This window comes from Neospora caninum, chromosome X (genome assembly GCF_000208865.1).
Source record: "Neospora caninum Liverpool complete genome, chromosome X".
Taxonomy (NCBI): Eukaryota; Apicomplexa; class Conoidasida; order Eucoccidiorida; family Sarcocystidae; genus Neospora; species Neospora caninum.
Genome location: NC_018396.1, coordinates 6446751 through 6465323, shown reverse-complemented (window position 1 = coordinate 6465323; position 18573 = coordinate 6446751). Strand labels below are relative to the sequence as shown.

Here is an 18573-nt window from a genome sequence, read left to right as displayed (position 1 = left end):
CACCATACAGCGAATGGCTGCCGTAATCAAACAAAGCACTTGCTTTACCTGCGCAGACGAGAAGCGAAATGCCTACAAATTGCCAGAAACGGGGCAATTTGCACACGCCTTTGATAATCTGTAAGAACGAAGGTTTAGTGCTGTCGGAGGGTGACGCGTATCATTCTCAAGCAATCACCTCGACAGGGTGAGAAGCCTCAATGAAGAAATCCCGGACGTCCTGGGTCTCCTCGTGAACAACGATTTCTCTCAAGCAACACGCGAGGATAAACTGGATGAGGCAACAGGAAAAAGCCAGCAGAAGATACAGCCTATAGTATGGACCGTACTGCGAGGCAAAGGCTCGCGTCCCTGTCAGGAGAAGTGCAGAGGCGAAAGCCGCGCAGTTGATGGTGAAGTACCTGCATTTCCATGTGTTCACACCTGTTTTCGTCTTAGGTTGTACTGACTCACGAGCAGTCGAATGCGAGAGTACGATTCGCTTTTGTCGTGTACCTTCTTATCCCAAGTTTGAGAACATTACTGGTCATGGCGACACCCATGGGCAACACTGTCAGGAGCACTGCGAGTAGAAGGGCTGCTTCGGACACGAATACGATTGAGAGCCGGCCTACCGCCGCAAAAGCGGAACCTACGACCAGTGCCCACTTTACTCCAATGTTGTCAATAAGTGGGCCCAGCACAAGCCCATAGACGAGAACCATAACTCCATACAGACCATATAGCCATCCAGCCCACTGGTCACTGAAACTGAACACGTTACTAAGAAAAAGCACAAACACGTAGTCCAGAGCGAAGGTGCTACAGGAGTCGGCAAATTCGCAGGCAAGGATAATGGAGAGCTCACGAGGCGCCCTCAAAAGGGCTCTAACAGTGCCTGTCATGCTTGTAACGCGAGCAGGCTGTCCAGTTGAAGTTAGTGCCTTTCGTTGTGAAACAGCAGAAAATCGGTATCCCCGGCCGTGGCGAGAATTGGTGCAGTCCTCATTCGTTGCCTGTAAGTACACCATTGCCTGCCTTCCAGCTTTTTCTCTTCAGCTGTGTCCGTCCCTTCAGCTGGAACGAGTAAGTACTTCTCTAAATGCTACAATAGTACAACATCGGAGGGTAAGGTTTCACCTTGCGATAAGACTCGCCGTTGTTTCAACGCATAGTGGGCATGACAGCCCGCCTACCTTGGCGGTCGCCCGTCTTTACGCAAGCGAATTGGCCGTAGCTTACCTTCGGCGGAGTGGGCTCCCGTTCGCGTTTGGCTCAAGAAGAACCGCTAGTACTCCGGTGTTTTCATTTTATGAACGATTTTCAACTAACGAATAGGGCGGAACCACTTCATATATGTTGCAATCCTGTTAGCGCTGTGCTCATTTACTGACGACTTTAGCAGCAGCCACCGAAGCGCGCTTGACCGGCTGCCACAATACTGAGTTCCGAACAATTCTGCGTTTTATCGGTTGGGACCTTGTGTCCGCCTTGATAATACTGCAGACGACCTCAAACAGCGTTTGCGCTTTGCTTCTGTTTGCTACGGTGTTTCAATGTTTCCATAGCCACCCCCTGCTGGCGGCATGCCGTTTTGGCGTCGTTTTGCATTATCGCTCACTGCGGTGCGGCTGGTCGTCAGCAAGGCTTTTGACTCGTTTTACCAAGTTACCGTGTTTATCGTTAGGAGAGGATGTGCCTTCTGGATTGATATGGATGCTATGTTTTTTCCATCAGACTTCACATCTCTCATAACTACCGGCCCCCTCAGGTCCCCCGCTAGCAACTGCTGCGAGTATTACTTTGCGCCAGAGCAAGTGGTGAGGAGGATTTTTTGCAAATGATTTAACAGGGGTCTGCTTGGTCGCCTTTTAGGTTTGCGAGCCGAGTGACTTTACCCACGGACAAACGAGAGCCGGTACCTAGAATGACGACAAACCATGGCGTATAAGGACGGCACTCCAGTTGTCACTGTTCCGTCTGCGGCTGATCCGCAGCAGCCAGCTGCTGACGTGACAAATGAGGCAGATTTGCCACGTCATATATCCAACGAACTGGAAGATGTGAAACGTGGCGAAGAAAGCACAATTGTTTCACAGTTTGCATCAGATGGAGATCCCAGCCAACTGACGTGCTCTGCGACGCCATCCACGGTTAATAAATTGGGAACACAACATGATAGATACAGTACTCAGCATGACCCTGAAGGAGGATTTGCCGTAACGAGTAATGCTGGTATCGGGGCTGAGGTGGCTGTTTCTGCTGAACCGCCACGGACGGCGGAAGAGCAGGTTGTGCCGGTGAAGGATGCCATAGCGGATCAAGCTGCCCCAGGCAACTCAACTTCAACAGAGGAGCCGCGTACATTTCCCACCGAGAGAGAAGGTGACAGTAAGCCCATTTGCCAGGGCGGTGACATGTCAGCTAAAGGGTCGTTAGCTGAAATCGGGGGTGCAAAGAATTCGTCTATTCGGGCAAGTGAGCCTACCGGTCTCTCGAGTTCCACGGGGTCTTGTCGCACTATCGAAGACAGCATGAGCAAATCGGAAGATCCCGACGTCCATTCTCCCGTTGTCACCAACGGTACGGAGAAGACGACTGTGCTTAGCGAGTTTCTCGGACAGTTCGAGAAGAAAATTCAAAAAACCCAGTCTCATGATCAGACCAGCCACCAGGACACACCACCGAACACGGGGGAAACGCCGAGCGTGACAGGAGGACCGACGCAATGGGAAGCAATGAAGGCCGTCAACGGGAACGCTGCCGGTGCGGCCGCAGCGGAAAGCAGGGTAGACACCAAGGTGGCGCCTTCCGGTGGAACAGAATACGCGACTGTGCCGTCAGAGGACAAGGGAGAGGAGACTGATGTGAAGTTGGTTAGTGTGTTAACTGTTAGTCCTACAGAGCCTCAGGAGCAGAGCCCACTTGAATATGAAAACGACTTGGATGGGGCAGATGCGCGGGGAGCGTCGGAGAAGTTGGAGGTGGAGCCAGCTGCTGGCGCGCAACGGCCCATTTCGGCCGTTATTGGTAAGCTAAGACAGATGTTTGAGAAACATGTGCCCCCACAAGGAGGAAAGGCTCCTGCGAAGCCCGAATCCTCGTGGACAGGTGAAACAGCAGAGAAGACGAGCGGGGAACCAAAGCCGGAGCCACTGTGGAAGCAGAAACAGAAGGCCCGGCTCGCGGCAGCAGCAGTGGTGGGAACGGCGGTCAGGACGAGAGACCATTCAGAGAAAGAAGAGGCTTCTTGCAATGGGAAGCCCACAGGGGATATCGAGGCGCAGGGTAGTACCGCGTGTGGACGAGGTGTCGGGGTACTGAAGGAACAGTTCGAGAAACCAAGGCCTCCGGCCGACAATTTGACGAGTCCGCGGGCCGATCACACAGCGACAGTAGGATCTGCGAACATTCAGAAAACAAAGGCCTTACTAGCTACAATTGACATCGCCAGCCGCTACGGGCGCGAATATCGCCCGGCGAAAGCTTCACATGGTACCGATGGAGACCACGGTGACGCCAGCGAATGTCAGCATCGATCGCCTGCGCTGACTCCTAAAGCAGGACCGGGGCCAGGGAATGAGGACTCCGTCTCGGCAAAGTTTCCGGAGACAGTGATGCACGCTTCAACCGATTCGCACACGTCTGGCCTCCTTGCGGCTCATGACCGTCACGGGCAAGGTGGGGGGCACGCAGCTGAACACGTGGAGGTTTCTCATCACGCGTCTTCAAAGATTGAGGCTCTTGCCAACGCAGTAGGTGCTGCAGCTCTGAATATTGGAAAACCGCCGCCTCCCGACCTATTCAAGAGAGCTGCGCCCCCGCCGGAGTTAGAGGCAGCCGAATACGTTCCACCACCTTCGGCTTCACTGACGCCGCACCAACAAGAAGAACATGCGAAGGGGAACCAGCAGCGCGAAGGAGCGTTGACTGCGTCGGGAGACCATCTTGAGATAGAACACCACGGCGGCGACAAGATTAACCAGGTGGAATCCACGGATGTAACACCAGGTAGTGGTCCACTGGAAACACACCCAGTCGAGGCACGTGGAACGGAAGAGGAGGAAGCGCTGCCGCCAGTACCACGAGTTGCTCCGGAAGAACAGGCTGACTTTGGCGATGAGATTCATCGATCACCATTAGAGGACGGGGAGGGGAGCAGCACAATCAAACCACATCATATACAAGGTGAGGAGGATCAAGAAGAAACACTGTCTCCAGAAACGGAAGGCGAAGAGAAAGAAAAAGCGTTGCCTCCGGCATCGAGGGCTGCGTTTGGAAGCGATGTTCAGCCTGGTGACCACCATGAAGCGGTCTCAGGTGATGCAGCGGGTGACAGCTTCAAGCGAGAAGATGGTCTTCAGATGCTTGCTGCTGAGTCTGAGAAACGTGGCGTACATTCACAAATTACCGACGCCGCAACAGCACGTAATGAAGATATAGTCACTGCAGAAGAGTAGAGCACGGGGCTGTTTGCCTCGACAGGTTTTAGGGGAATTGAGGAGGTTATGCGGAGTGACAGTGTGCATGTGGCATTCGATAGTCGTTTCGCGCCGGTCGTCGAGGGGATGACGCGTGATCGTGTACATTTTGGTGAATACACATCTGAGCGTCTGAGTCATGTGCCAAAGACTGACCGGCCTGTGTGCGGGTGCAGCTGTCGGTGAGTGACCGTGACTGTTTTTCTCGTGTTTACACAAGTCGGTATATGGTGGTGCGGTGGCCTTTATTCTGACACAGCGGAAGGTGATTCAGTCTTGTCCTCGCCTATATCGTAACAGTCGAAATGAATACATTGCATCTTACGGTGTTTGTTGTGGAGGATTCAGCGTGTTGAGCCTGTGGTCGCGATCGAGTTGCTTCGGTCGGTCACTGCATCGTTCAGCACCTCTAGAGACAATCCTGTGCCGACCGCCTCTCCCGGATGGGGTTCATCGCTCAGCAGAGGTGAAACTGGCTGATTGAAGCGCCATGCAAAACCGTGGATGTGGTGGCAGATGATCCACGGAAGCTGATGGTCTATTTGTTGTTGTTTGAGCCACCGGAACCCCATCCCAGGGGCTGCTCATTTTTATAGAACGATTTCTTGGGGTACTTGCAGTTGTTTATCCAGTTTCTGTATTTGACGAATGTGAAGCAGGTTTTGCAAACCCTGAAGGCAGCATCCGTTTCTGACAGCGGGCCTTTCATACTCTGTCAGGGTGCCTAGCCGTGTTGACTAGTGCATCGAGACGGTTTTCGCGCATCCCTTTATTTTCGTCACGATCTTGTTCTGGAAACGCTTTTGGGTTTCGTGTACGTCTTTTAATGGTACATGGAATGTTCTTTGTGATCAAGTGAATTGCACGGATTGGACAACTTACGTCTAGGACGGGTCGGTAACCGGACCGTACATTCGTGGGAACCGCAAACGGGACACGGGAACCCGTGCAAAGAAATAGACCAAAGTCCTTAGTGGAGACGTAGAAAACGTCATCATAACGGATCGGCGCATAGGAAGTGGCTCTTGTTCCTGCTGTGTCTAGTTACGGTAACATGTGACACATCGCCTTACCTTTTGGGCATGTTTCCTTTGATCAAGTTACTTTTTTGTCATGAAACGGGAAGTGTGCCGTTCCATTTCGGGCTAGTGGCGGAGAGGCAGGCGGTGTTGAGTTGGCAGCGCCGTGCTACTTGATCGGAGATTGATTTTTCAAAGAGAGCATGTGGTACCTAGTCCGTGCGCAGGTACGTCGCCAAAGTGTAGAGCAGAAGGGGCTCTATTTATGGCGTGCACTGCGGTGAGCTGGTTTATCAAACGAACCGTCCTTGAGTCAGCGCCGTTCTGGGCTGCCAGTTTATATGATGGAGAAACTAGTAGATCATTCTGTTTCTTCCTGTATGTCTCTGTCGCCGCAATCGTCAAAATTCCGTGAAACGTTTCCTTGCGGGGCTACCCCGGTGAAGGGCACACAGGAGCCTGCTAGGGCCGCTGCTCGACTGGCAATACACGGGAGTCGTCGCCTTGGACAGTTCGCGCCTCAAAGCCCACTATTAGATTTCTCTTTCTGGGAACTACCCGCATGTTTCTTTATCCGACTCCACACACGACAGCACCTTCGCCAACCAACTGTGACACTGCTCGCGTCAACGCCCAGCTCGCGCTCTGTTGAACTCCCCAAGAACTGAAATCATAGGGTATCGTCTCAGTCAATCCCTGAACTGTGCGAGGGTTTAAGACACGTTTGCCAAGCAATGCATCACTCTGCTACTTGCCTTCACAGGAAGACCGTCGTCTCGGCACCTTAAACCACGACAACCTATAAATACTGGGATAGTGAAGAGATCCTGCAGAGTCTCGCGAAATCTTCAGTCCGCATTGCACTCCAGAGAAATTGACGCTCCCGCGCAACCCGTGCCTCCACGAGACACAATGACTCATTCCTCCTGCAACACTTGCTGGCGGACTCGTCGGAGGGTCACTCGACGCATAATGCGCCGTTCTCGTTTCGGCTCGTGCTTCCCGAATCTCCGTTTCGGCTTCAACAATTTCAGAGTCCCTTCTTCCTCTAGCAGCTTCCAGCCTTCTCCTGGAACCACGCCGTACGACCGGCCTGTACACGAGTTGGAAAAGGCACATACACGAAAACAAATTCATCACATTGCCATGTGCCCCCTTTCAGCCATTCGAACTGCGGCTCACGTACACGCAGGGCTCCACTCCACTGTCAACCACCACCTCCTTCACACTCTCAAATGCTGAACTATTGGAGAACACGATCTGCCTGTCTCTCGTAGTTGTCTGCAATACTTCGGTATCTCCAGGCAAGTTCCTACGATTCCTGCTCTCGAACTCAAGTTTTTTTCTAATTTCACGCACACAGTACAATCCAGGGCTGCAAATGTCGTTGTGGATGGTGCGAGAGTGACCTACCTTTGTATCGGAATCTTGTTCGGTGCCGTCCCCAGGCCGAGCCCCACCACCTTTCTGCCCCGGCTGCGTCGTCGTCCCCTTCCTCGGAGGCGCATGAGTTCGACCCCAGCTCATCGCCTCTCTGGAACTCCCACTGCCATCCCCACTGTTGGCTGTCCGGTTCCACGGGTACAAGGGCGGACGCTCTGCTTTCAGATGTTTCGACACGTGCACTCTCGAAGGGAGCATTTCCAGTCGTCTCGAAGGAACTCAAGGAAGGTGAGACCCGAGTGGTCTGTACTCGAGCCGAAGACCTCAGTGTGGACCGGGTGCCTGACGCAAGTGATGCTGTATGCTCCGTGGTGTCAGCTTGTGCTCTTGTTGTTGCACGGGTCGGCATGCTGCATGCGTTCTGAAGCTTCCCGTGCGGCCTGGCCATGTCTTTTTCATCGGCGTCGGGTGGAACTTCGCGTATCCGCACATCGACGTCGGAGTCGATATCGCTGTCTGTCTCCTCTTCTGAGCGGTCGTGCAGTTCATCGTCCGAGTGTTCATCTTCCATGGCGCGATCGGCGTTCTGCCCTCGATAATACCGATCTCTGATGTGCTTGTAGACCTCGTCGTTGTCGATGAGCTCGCGCAGCTCTCTTGCACCCTCGTCTTCATCGCTACTCCACTCTTCCTCCTGCTCGGCCTGGATGCGTCGCTGTAGCTCCTTGTAGTCTACTCCCAGGTGCTCCGCGGCAAGGATCAAGTCATAAATGGCAGGTCGCTTCACCGTTTCTTCTTTCTCCCCGAAACCCGTTTGCGATTTTCTCCCCGCCGGCAGTCCTGGCACCCTCGCGAGACTATCGCTGTGGCCCCCAGCCTTCGCCTGCCCAGCAACCCTGCGCTGCGCAGGCTGCAGAGCCTTCTCGGCAGCAACAAACGCCCGAGGCAGTCGGGACTCTTCCTCCAATCCAGTGCCTTGAGGTGGAGGAGACAGGCTGTCCAGTCGGAAGAAACGCTCCCCAGCATCAGCGACCCCTTCCACCTGATCAGGGGAGGCGTGCAGCTGCTGTTGTAGGGGCAGTTGTCTGTGGCGTTTCAAGTGAGTGTACATGTAGAACTTTGAAGAGCTCTCATCAAGCAAGCGAACATAGGACGACAGACGATGGGGGTGGGTCACTATCGGTGGAAGCGGTTTCACGCCTGCACACAACGCTCACAAAATACACTCGTTTAAAGCTCTGAAAGTTTCCTCGCGGGTCCGCAACACCATGGCAACTCGTGAGAGGCGCCCCTAAGGTGTACTGCCACAACCCGATATTCTCTAAGGTACGCTAACGTGGCGTATATCGAGTGGTTGGTAAATTCACGCAGAGAGCTTGACTGCTGTTGTGAGACGCACCCCGGCGCGCCGGCGGTACAGGACCCACTGAGATGAGGACGGGGCCATCCGATGGGACACGGAAAGGCGGTGTGTGAAACCACGTTCCTCGCTATGGCAAACCGGCGTAGACCCCAGCACAGTTGACGGAGCGGAGAAACGTCGAAACCCCCAGACGACGTCGGTGTCCCTCTGTGCTGTGCGTAACCAGATCTCTGGGGTGATGCCAGTTGGTTACCTCCTTTATGCGCATAGCGAACAAAGTCGAACAAGCGGGGATTCGCGCTTCTCTCGATTTGCTGGACAATGAACTGCTTGGAAAAACACCCAAACCTCCTGACATAGTTCACACCCCAGGCAATGGAGATAGTCTGCACGATCCGGCAAACGTAAGCCACCAGAGTTGGGCCAAGGTCGTGTGGTGTGGAAGTACACGCCTCGTAGTGCTTGGTGAACAGGAAGCCCATGTCGCGAATCAGGTTCTCATACGCGAGTTGCGTGTGGACATCCCTGTAAACTGCAATTCGGCTGAGCACTTTCAGACAGATTTCCGCTGGAAGATGCTTGACAAGGAGAAACATAAAGGAATGATGCAGAACAGCAGGACTCACAGAATCCAGATCGAGCACGCGCATCCGACGAGGGGCCCCCACAGCTCCGCGCGTGTTCGACGCCCTCGAGCCATTGTATCTATAGTGTTTTCCAGTTCCCAGGAAGGTGTTGTCCCATTCTCTGTCGACTGGCACCACATGACGACGGTCCACAGCCTGCAAACACGAGTCAGCGCAAGGAACCGAAACGGCAGACTTGACGTAAGCTCGAATCTCGCGGCATTTCCACGTACACGACCCTTTCTGGACCGAGTAGAAGCACCACCAGAAACACGTGTGAGTTTTGACAACTTACCAGCGACCGCAGGTCACTTGCAGAGACTCCTTCTTCTTGAATGCGCGCTAGCCTGTCGCTCCACTGTCCATACACTCCGCCCGCGCGCCGGGGCCGAGGGGTCCGTAGCGCCTCCCGTTCCGCCAGTGCCAAACGCGAAAGAAGCGTCGTTCCAGGAGACCCACGCCCCACGCGTTTGGATGAGGATATAGACATTGAGCTTGTCGCAAACTCCGTGTCGTCCGGTTCTTCCCACCACAAACCACCTTCGTCATCGTGCCTTGACTCAGAGTGCACACATCTGTCCCATTCGTGTGCTTCCCCGCGAGAACGGACCAATCCGGCCCTCCTCTTCTGGCGAATCAGCGAGCGCTCGTCCGTGCTTGCACCAGTGTCACCGTCCCGCGGAGTCTGTCGCCCGTCTCCATTGCCTGGATCTGTGTGATGGGCTGTCACGGGACGCGCAGCACGTTGGAGACCTGGTTTAAGCCACATGCGAGCATGGCGATGTGTGGCCACCTCAGAGGTGTATAGACCGTGCAGGAAGTCTTCTGGACAGTCCTCTTCCTCGATGTCCCCCTCAAAAAGAGAAGGAAGAGGCACAGGTCCCTCGGCGCCGACGCCGAACTGTGCGTCAGTGGGTGGCCGATGGGTGACCAAGTCTTCCGAAGCCGGGAACTTCGATATCGCTTCATCGTCGACACACTCTGGGGAAGATGGCTCGACGGAGCCATCCATGTGGGGGGTTGCCGAAGCGAACCTGCCTCTGATTTGAGAACAGTGCCGCCCTGCATGCGGTTCAACGTATTCAAGTGACGCCTCCGATGGAGGCTGGTGACAGTAAGTGCAGGTCTCTAGCGTCGGCGGGCAGGCAGCCGAGGAGCCCCGCGCGCCGCTTGCCCGACCCGTTGAAAACGGGGCTTCCTGCAGGAATGGGGTTCGAGCTGCGAGGAAGGATGCCACAGGTTTGCGTGGCGAATTGTGTGCACACAGAGGTGGTTCACTTCGTTGTCGGAACAGAAGAAATTCCGAGAAATGCGTGACGCGTGGTGGTGCGCAGCTAATTGTATGGCCAGCATGTGAGCTCGACGCCAGAACTGGAATTCTGCTACCACGCACGGGGCTTGGCCCGTTCTCGGCTAGTTTGCATAGCTGAATTTCCTTCGAGGACTCTGACAAGAACAACAAGGTGGAGGATGGTCTCGGGCTGCCCACACACCATGGGTGATTCCACAGAAACGCGTCTCCGTTCCTGCAGAAACAAGATAGTAGCGACGGCGGCGACGCTGAATGATGGCGTCCAAATAGGGGCAGCATGCTTGCCATCCGGTGCGACAGCCAGGGCGTGACATGTGTCCTGAAATAATTTGGGACAGACACACAAGCTGGAGATCTCTGCCTGACGCTACAACCGGCAGACAATCGAAGAAAGGAGCGTTCCAGTCACAATGAGACGTCATGAGACTGAAGAAGAGACACCCGGCGTGCGTGCTATTTCCTAATCCCGAGACACCCGACTTCGTCGCGACACACTTCCCGCTGGCACACGGGCCTCCTCCAGCGTCAAGATTGACGGGCGGGTCGTCGTGCTGCAACAGGCGATGGGCAGTCCATATTTCGCGAGTGAGAACGAAAGCTCAGACGGCGACACTAACAAAGTATGTAGAAGCTGAAAGTGGTGCGATATTAGAATAGAGGATCGGACAGTAGACCGTTGTGATGAAAAAAAGCGGCGCCGCACAGGGCGGGCGGGGGGCAGGTTGAGAGAGAGAGGCTCCGCTTTTGCAACTCAATATCAATACGACCAAAAGCAGAAAAAGGGAACAGGTACCTTGAGTGGAATCCACAACGGATATACAACATATCAATCGAGTTTTGTTTATTCTTCCTGTTGAGTTGCCAGGATGAAAAACCCAAATCGCTTGCATGCGGGATGCATGCGCGGATTTTGCGCCGGATGAGACCCGTCGGCAGCTTCAAATTTCGGTAGATACCCGGTGACCGGGGTGACTCGCTGTCATCCACACGACGTTATTCTTAAAGTCTATTCTCTAGAGTGAAACGCAGTTCGTGTGAACCAACAACTGCCTCAGATGCAGTGTAGTACTTCCCTCCCTATTTTCGATACGCCAACGCAGCGTCACCATTTGTTTGCCCCCGCCTCAGTATCCTTCTGCGAGTTGATTTCGCCAATAGCACAGCCTCTGCAAAGCATTAGAAATCGAAGATTGCATCTGAGCGAGTCGCATATACGCCAGCAGAACTCTGATAACTGTTCAACTCTCCATCCGCCACATCTGCAGCGTCCGCATGTTTAAGCGAGCTTCCTGCTAAATTTCCCTTACAATTGAATTGTGAAAGCCCCGAAAAATGGAGGACTCATTACCACTTACCCCCAAAAGAAACGCGCTGATGGATTAATGCGTATATGCAAATCTATGGAATCCCGACACTCAAAGTCGTACTCTCAGGCTGACGACACATGTTGCAAATTGGTAGTACCCTTCTGAGGATAGCTGCATGCATACAACGACGGATATTTTTTTAGATATTTTGAAGATAGTTCTACTTTTGCGACGACAACGATTTTCAAGTGCACTAACAAGCATCTTTGGTACTTACGCTGCGCGGGCGAGACACAGAAAGTGAAAGTTTTTATGAAGTCTGTGTCTACTGCCCCATAAGCATCCGAGCCGTTTATGAATCTATTTCCCATTCCCAGGATGTGAAAGGCGTTGTAGAGCTCTCAGGAACTGAGCAATGTCGTTAGAGCGATGAAGGAGGCCGCTTGAAACCACTGGCAGGGTGGCATCGCATTGCGTCTGCCCGCTGCCAGGGGACAAGCCTCCCTCGATAAAATGAATGTAGAAAGTCTCACCTTTCCTAGAATTACCCATTTTACACATATGTCGCTTTTCTGTTAGGCTTAAGCAAACGTGCAATACATGTCTCCCAGCAACACGATTATGTTCCTCTACGCATGCTTCAGGATTTTCTCCGTGCACTCCGTCTACCTGACATCTTCGAAGGCATTGAGGGTAAAGTTCCGCGCTAAGTGGTACAACGTTAGTGCCATAGAGTCCAGTCTGATATGGGGCGAGATACGCAGAGTCGTTTGGCTCGTCGGCGAGGCATGGATTCATGCTTGCATTTCAGCTTACGTCTGAGAAGGCATTGTACTGGGTCTTTTCTGAAAACAGAGGAATACAGGGCAGTGCCAGACAAGGAGCTCGAGCCTCTGTACGTATCTCTAAAAGGCAGCTGCGCCTTCCAACCTTGGCTCCTCGATATACAACCGCGGAATCTATTGCTTTTTATGAGCCTCGTCAAGACACCTGGCTGTCGCCTGGCATCAAAAGAATCCCCAGGCAGAATGAATCGTGTTTCGATTTGTCGCCTCAAGCTTCCTCAAGTGAAACTCGCAGCCACTCACGCAATTGAAGCAGTTGGGTTCCCTGTGAATAAGCGCCGCTACCGACCTCGTCGAGAAGAACCATGTATTGGAGACCTTATGCCGTCCAGGTTCTCAGAAGCAGACAGTCAAATGCTGTAGTGGCACTATTTGCAGTTCGTTGTCGTGTCCGACTCGTGCGAACGCTTTAACCTATCAAAAGCACCTTCGTACCACAAACAAACGTGAACACCCGATGTAAACAGAGACCTTCAAGAGCTAATCCAGCAGTCCAATCCTGTTTCTGATTTAAGGGATGTATGCTCAGGGTCTAACCGTCGGGCAGTCCAGAGGGGTGGTGGTGTACAGCAATCATAAAGAACTTGGTCGATCCATATCCAGGACGTTACCATCCACTTCTGTAATGCAATAATCAACCAGCCTTCCATCGTGATCACTCTACCAGCGTCACTCGAGACCCACAACCGGATACACAGCAGCAGCACACGATTTTGTACTCATCAACGCCGGTGGAACGGCACACAAACTACGACATCTAACACGTTACTTCATTAATTATTCACTCTAAGCTTCGTTCAATATACAATGATTATTTATGAACAGTATATTAAAATAATTTAAACTGAATTTTGTTTACAAGTGTCATTCAATATATCAATGGTTCAGTAACACAAAGCCTTTATTGGATAATTAATCATTTTCTTGAAATTGTAGATATACATCTCTGTTAAATACGAAGTGTCGTCTTTACTTCTTTGATTGTGTTTCAAAACTGGCAGTTGGAACGTAACATGTAGAGGGTGCTGAATGTCTCGGGCGAAAACCTCAGATCTTCTAGTCTTCCAAGAACCGCATCGCAGCGATGCCTTCGGTGCCGTTCATACACCGTTCCAAATGATACCAGTGCGAAATAAATCGTGTCAGCAAGATATGCTTTTTTAGTGAAGGAAAATGCGAACGAAATTAGCGTGAAAGACTCTCCCCGATTGGTTTCAGAAGACTAATCCAACTCACTATGATCGTCGTTTAGCATCCGTTACATGTATGCAGATATTAGCCGTTTATTTTTACACTGTCAAATGAACAGCAGTAAACAGTACCTTCTTCTTACGCGCTCAGGGCCGGCCCTACTGTCAGCGTTCCAGGTCATATCCATTTTCAGATGTTCTGGCCTCCCCGTAGGGCCTGCAGAGTTCGACACCGCGTACGGATTTGAAAAGTCTGGTATTGTCGAGGCCAATTTTCACGTTCTGAACGCACATATTGTTTCCTGCTTTTGGTGTCTTTCTTCCCGTGACGACTAACCTCGGCTTCACGTAAAAACTGGAAGTTTTCGGTCGTGCCGACAGGTTCCTGGCACAAGGAGGAGGATGCACTAACTGGTCCACCTTGTGGGGAGAAGTTGTCAATTGTGACGTTGGGTAGCCATGCTGATGTGCCTCATACCATTGTAGCACTGGCTCACACACGAAACCGAGGGTCTCCGCTTGCATTGCACTGGTGCTGCCGCCATGTCAACCGAATTCTTGTCGGTGGTCTCTGGCTGTATGCAGTAACTTTGTTCAACCAGGAGAATCTGGGGCTTCATTCCGAGTTTTTAAATCGGGTGAGCCATGCTTCCCAACAATCATCTCGCTGCATTGCTGAAACAATCGTCGTAGAAGAGAGGTAACGTCTGTTCGCCGAGCACAGAGGGTGATGGTTCGTGGTCCCTGCAGAGCTGCAGCCAAGATGTAGGTTAATTCCGACATCTGCAGCACTTAGAACGTAATTTCAAACAAGGGTGCACGGACTCTCAAAAGAGAAACCTTCACTCGTCAGTCCTCATTGAGCATGGCGAGAAAGAAACAACAAAAAAACACCGTGCCCCTGCAAAGCCGCCCACACAAATTCGAATACTGATTTTGGATGTCTGTGAGTCTATCCATCTGCTTGTTGACGAACGGGCCATAACTGCTGCGGCATGGTTAGAATGGAGACGCTCCAAAGAACAAGCACAGCGTGAAACACTGGGAAGAATGCCGCTCAGAGACTCTACAGACCGCTGGTCTTAGCTATCCGTAGGAAAACAAATTACTCGGGCGATGGCACTGCTCCATACATACAGATTCACACGAGGGGTAGGAGGGGCGAGAACGTTCTAGGTGCTGCATTTCACCAGGTTTAAACGTGAGGAGGCAGAGAACAACAAGTATAGGTTTCTCTCACGGGTTCCTCCCCAGATCCAGCAGTGACACAGTTGCGACTCTGAAGCGCCAAACGTCGCTTCCACCCCTTCGTCACTGTGACGTCGCCGGCGTAGCCTATCATGATGAACCCTCTGAATCTACACGGAAAAAAGCCGGGGAAGCAAGTGAAATCGTTCATGGAACCTTCCATATCCTCACTCATCACCCGTAAGTCTTTCTAGCTCAACTAGTTTCTCTCTCTCCGCTGCTATTTCTCTTTTAACTTCGGGTTCTCTTTCCTCTAGCAGACGGGACACTGCCGGTCTCATATATTTGCGGAAAAAGTCTTTTACAGGTGTAGACTTCTTAGGTGTGTCTAACCATTCTTGCGCATCTGGGTGAGTTCCCGGAACTTGGATTTCTTCAGCCATTTTCCACATTTGTCCGTGGGGTCCACTTTCGGGATGATGCTTACCGATGGCTTCCTTAAAACGGGCTCGAACTGAGTCGTGCTTCTTTTGCCACTGAGACTCTTCCTTACTTACAAGTCTCATTTCATCTTCAATCTTGTAAACAACGTTGCGAAATGGGTCTCCTAGACTGCCACCGCTTGACGAGTGAGCGGAAGCGTCAGATAAACGTGACGGGAGAATTGTTTCATAGATAGGTTCCACCATCGAGGCTGGGTGCTGCGTCCCTGATGACACCGGCTGTTGTGCTTCGTCAGAGGGAGGAGGAGGAAGAAAACGAGGCAGAAAATTTAGTGACTGGTGCTTCTTGCGTTTGTTCCTACTCAGGGACCCAAACGCCTGTTTGATGTTCATCTTCTTCATCTTGTGTTTCCATGTCTGTGGGCGATGTTCATCGGCAACTTCATCGGGAAGATGATGTTCCAGCTCCGTGATCTGTGCCTTCTTCTGCTCGATTCGCTGTTCAATGTCGTTTGCACGGTCCAGGTACGCCTGATCAAGGGACATCTCGGCGTCAAGCTGTTTCTTCGTCTCTTCTGTAGCAGTCTGTCTGGTGGAAACCTCCCTCAGCACAGACGTAGTTTTCACACCGACTGTAACCAACCCAGCAATCACAGCAACCACCGCAACGAGACGTATCAGCTGCTTCAGCTTCTGCGTACGAGGATCCTTGCTCTTTGTCAAGATACCTTTCGAAAAATAACGTGTCGACGATAAGGCTTCTTTGGTAGCTTTACCATAACTACGCAAATAATCATCCTCCTCATTGAAGCCATTGAAATCACGGTTACTGGCCCAACCGGTGGCCTCTCCACCGGCATATTCGGGCCACTCGTCCGTACCCATCGCTGAACGTGCTACCAGACCGTACGAAACACGAAAGAGTTATAAGGCGAGCCGTCTCGTGGAACCGCGTTATGTGTCATGAGGTCGTTCATACTATTTATATGCTTTACCTCATTCATTACCGCATCGCAATCCGCTTTCCTTTTTCATGATCCGAGCCGGCTGCCGCCGCCACACAGAATCATGTGCAGGAAGAGGGCCGCACAGAAACAGAAACAATCCCCCTAAGTGAGCCAGAGTAGCCACGGGTTACTTGCTAGATTCCATCAGGAAGATGAATTACACAAATAATGGAGCAGGCAGCCTGACTCTACCATCGTGTATGTGTGAGAACGGGAAACTACTCGAAACTGTAGCAGTCGGTTTGAGTGACTATCTCTGGGTCGGACCGCCAGGCGCGTCTCTATCTCGCTAGCGCCTTGTGCAAGGCCCGTCTGCCGATACCAGGCCTTCCCCGTAGCTGCTACATCGGCATGTGACGAAGGCTGACGCGTCGAGCTCTTTTCGCCTCTGTTTACCCATTGCAGATGTGGTGTTCGCGATTCCCATTGCACGTCTCACCCCAGCCGCTGCTCCGTGGGGCATACTTCATGACAGTTCAACGATGGAGGTGACTTATCACTGAGCTGGAAACCTAAGCTTGCCAGTGCGCACGTATAGCCATTTCGTGTAGCGGTTCTCGCAAGCGTGCCGCATAGTGCGATGAGTAAAGTGTGCGGGAGTCAGTGGCGGTGTCGCTGTGCGATTTGTGCAGGCACCGAGACTCCGGCTAGGTACATAGTGTAGGCGCCATGCAAGGCTAAGGAGCCACAATGACTAATTCGGATAACCCTTCCATCAGATTGATTACGAACAGAGAACACGGGGTCGACGACTTAAAGGACACCTTCGTGTTTCCAGTTTTGGAACGCCGTGCACAATCAACCGTCATATTCACGAAAACTTCCGAGTGCGGTCCAAAATTATAAATTGACGTGCATTGCGATGCCACATACTCCACTCAGGGGCTTGGAGCTGAAGTTTCGATTTTGCTCCGGGATATTGACTGTTTCTTTCGGGCTTCTGCATTCCATTCCCCCTTTGTGGCAGCGGGGTCTGTCCCAGCCCCTATACACCATCAGGGACTCACGAGTCCCAATGATGCTCCGGAAGCCAGAAATATACAAAAACATATCGGCTTTACATCGAAAGCTGTGTCAGGCGTTTAAAAGTGACATCAGTCACACTGACAACGACTTGTTTCCTCATCCAGCACTCTACAGCCTCACCTTGTGAACCATGGCAAACAACAGGTCCAGCAGACATTTAGAATCATATCTAGCAACAAATTTTTTGTCAGGCTAGCAGGATAGAAGCAACGCGTTTTGCCTGTCGACGTGCGGCCCTTCGGGTTCCTATGGGCACAACTACTGTCCCAACCAGTTTACCGATCCACGGCAAAAATATGGAAAGTGACAGACGCAGTGCAGCTGTTGGAATTTCATGGATGGCTCTCCGGCGTAGTTACGTGACCCCCTTAGCCCTCTCTGTGTGCAGCATACACCACCGCGGTGGTCGTTTCACGATTGTGCAGCGATGGTTTCTCTTCGGCACGGTTCCGAAAATACTTTGTACAGACAAGAGGACTAGCCGAGCACAGCTGCTGACGGTCTAGCCGCCCGAAATGGCACTCGCGGCGGTTTCGTTTTATTGGATGCTCGCACGTTGGAGTCTCGCCTACGCGAAGACAGTTGCATTCTTGCGTTCTTGTAGCGAATAATCCGGACTTCTCTCTGTAGACTCAAGCCACCACCATCGATGCCGATGCTCATGTTGGATGGCCTGCGGCACGGCAGTGTATTCTAGGCCGAAAACTGTTGGATGAGACTTCGGAAGGACGCCGTAACAAAGCAGAGGTGCGCAACAGAACTAAGGTGACACTCTTGAAATGTCTGAGCTTGTGGCAACCTGTTCTCTGATGTTTCTGGCACCTGTAACACCAACACCACAAATGTTGTTGTACAGCTCGATACACACAACAGAACCCTTGGGTTGTTCTCAAACAACCGGGTCGTGTTGGCTAGGTGAACTAATCACACTTCATAAATACAATCAGTGAAAGCTCTTTTGATTTCCAGGAACGGAGTTGCATATTATATTATGTTCGCTGGTTTAAGCATACGACTAAGCCCTGGGTGGCGTTGCACAATTCAGTGATTGTGGACTGTGCAGACCACAGTAACTGCAGCTACCCGAGGGCTCTCTTCGATTATGCCATACACTCGCTTCCGCCTGTCTGCTGCTTTTGACACTATCATGCCAATGCAAAAGAATGGGCTGAGTTGGAGAGGAATTTATAGTTGGACGCCTCCGCGGACGGTACTGCAAGGCGACATCTACCGGTCAGTGTGACCATGAACGTACGCTACCTCCTGCCTGGTCGCCGTGAGACTGGACGACACGCTGACAGCGGTGGGCGGCAGGAGCCACAAAATAGTTACTTTTTGCCGAGAACTATTTCATTTCCTTCCGTTGCAAAGCAAACCACCATGAAGCCCGTCGCATCAGCGCGC

At 52.1% G+C, this 18573-nt stretch overlaps 3 protein-coding genes across 3 annotated transcripts; 1 reads left to right on the top strand and 2 right to left on the bottom strand.

Annotated features, from left to right (window-relative positions):
- Window positions 1-1919: 1919 nt before the first annotated feature.
- Window positions 1920-4439, top strand: NCLIV_052300 (conserved hypothetical protein; the record flags this gene model as incomplete). The annotated part of the gene is made up of 1 exon (XM_003884783.1): window positions 1920-4439. One exon carries the CDS (start codon window positions 1920-1922, stop codon window positions 4437-4439), a length of 2520 nt encoding a protein of 839 aa, XP_003884832.1.
- Window positions 4440-6396: 1957 nt separating this feature from the next.
- On the bottom strand, window positions 6397-9863 carry NCLIV_052290 (conserved hypothetical protein; the record flags this gene model as incomplete). The annotated part of the gene is made up of 4 exons (XM_003884782.1): window positions 6397-6572; window positions 6893-8062; window positions 8479-9007; window positions 9462-9863. The coding sequence occupies 4 exons, from the start codon at window positions 9861-9863 to the stop codon at window positions 6397-6399; spliced, it is 2277 nt and encodes a 758-aa protein (XP_003884831.1).
- Window positions 9864-14920: 5057 nt separating this feature from the next.
- Window positions 14921-16021, bottom strand: NCLIV_052280 (conserved hypothetical protein; the record flags this gene model as incomplete). Its single annotated transcript, XM_003884781.1, has 1 exon — window positions 14921-16021. The coding sequence occupies one exon, from the start codon at window positions 16019-16021 to the stop codon at window positions 14921-14923; it is 1101 nt and encodes a 366-aa protein (XP_003884830.1).
- Window positions 16022-18573: the final 2552 nt, after the last annotated feature.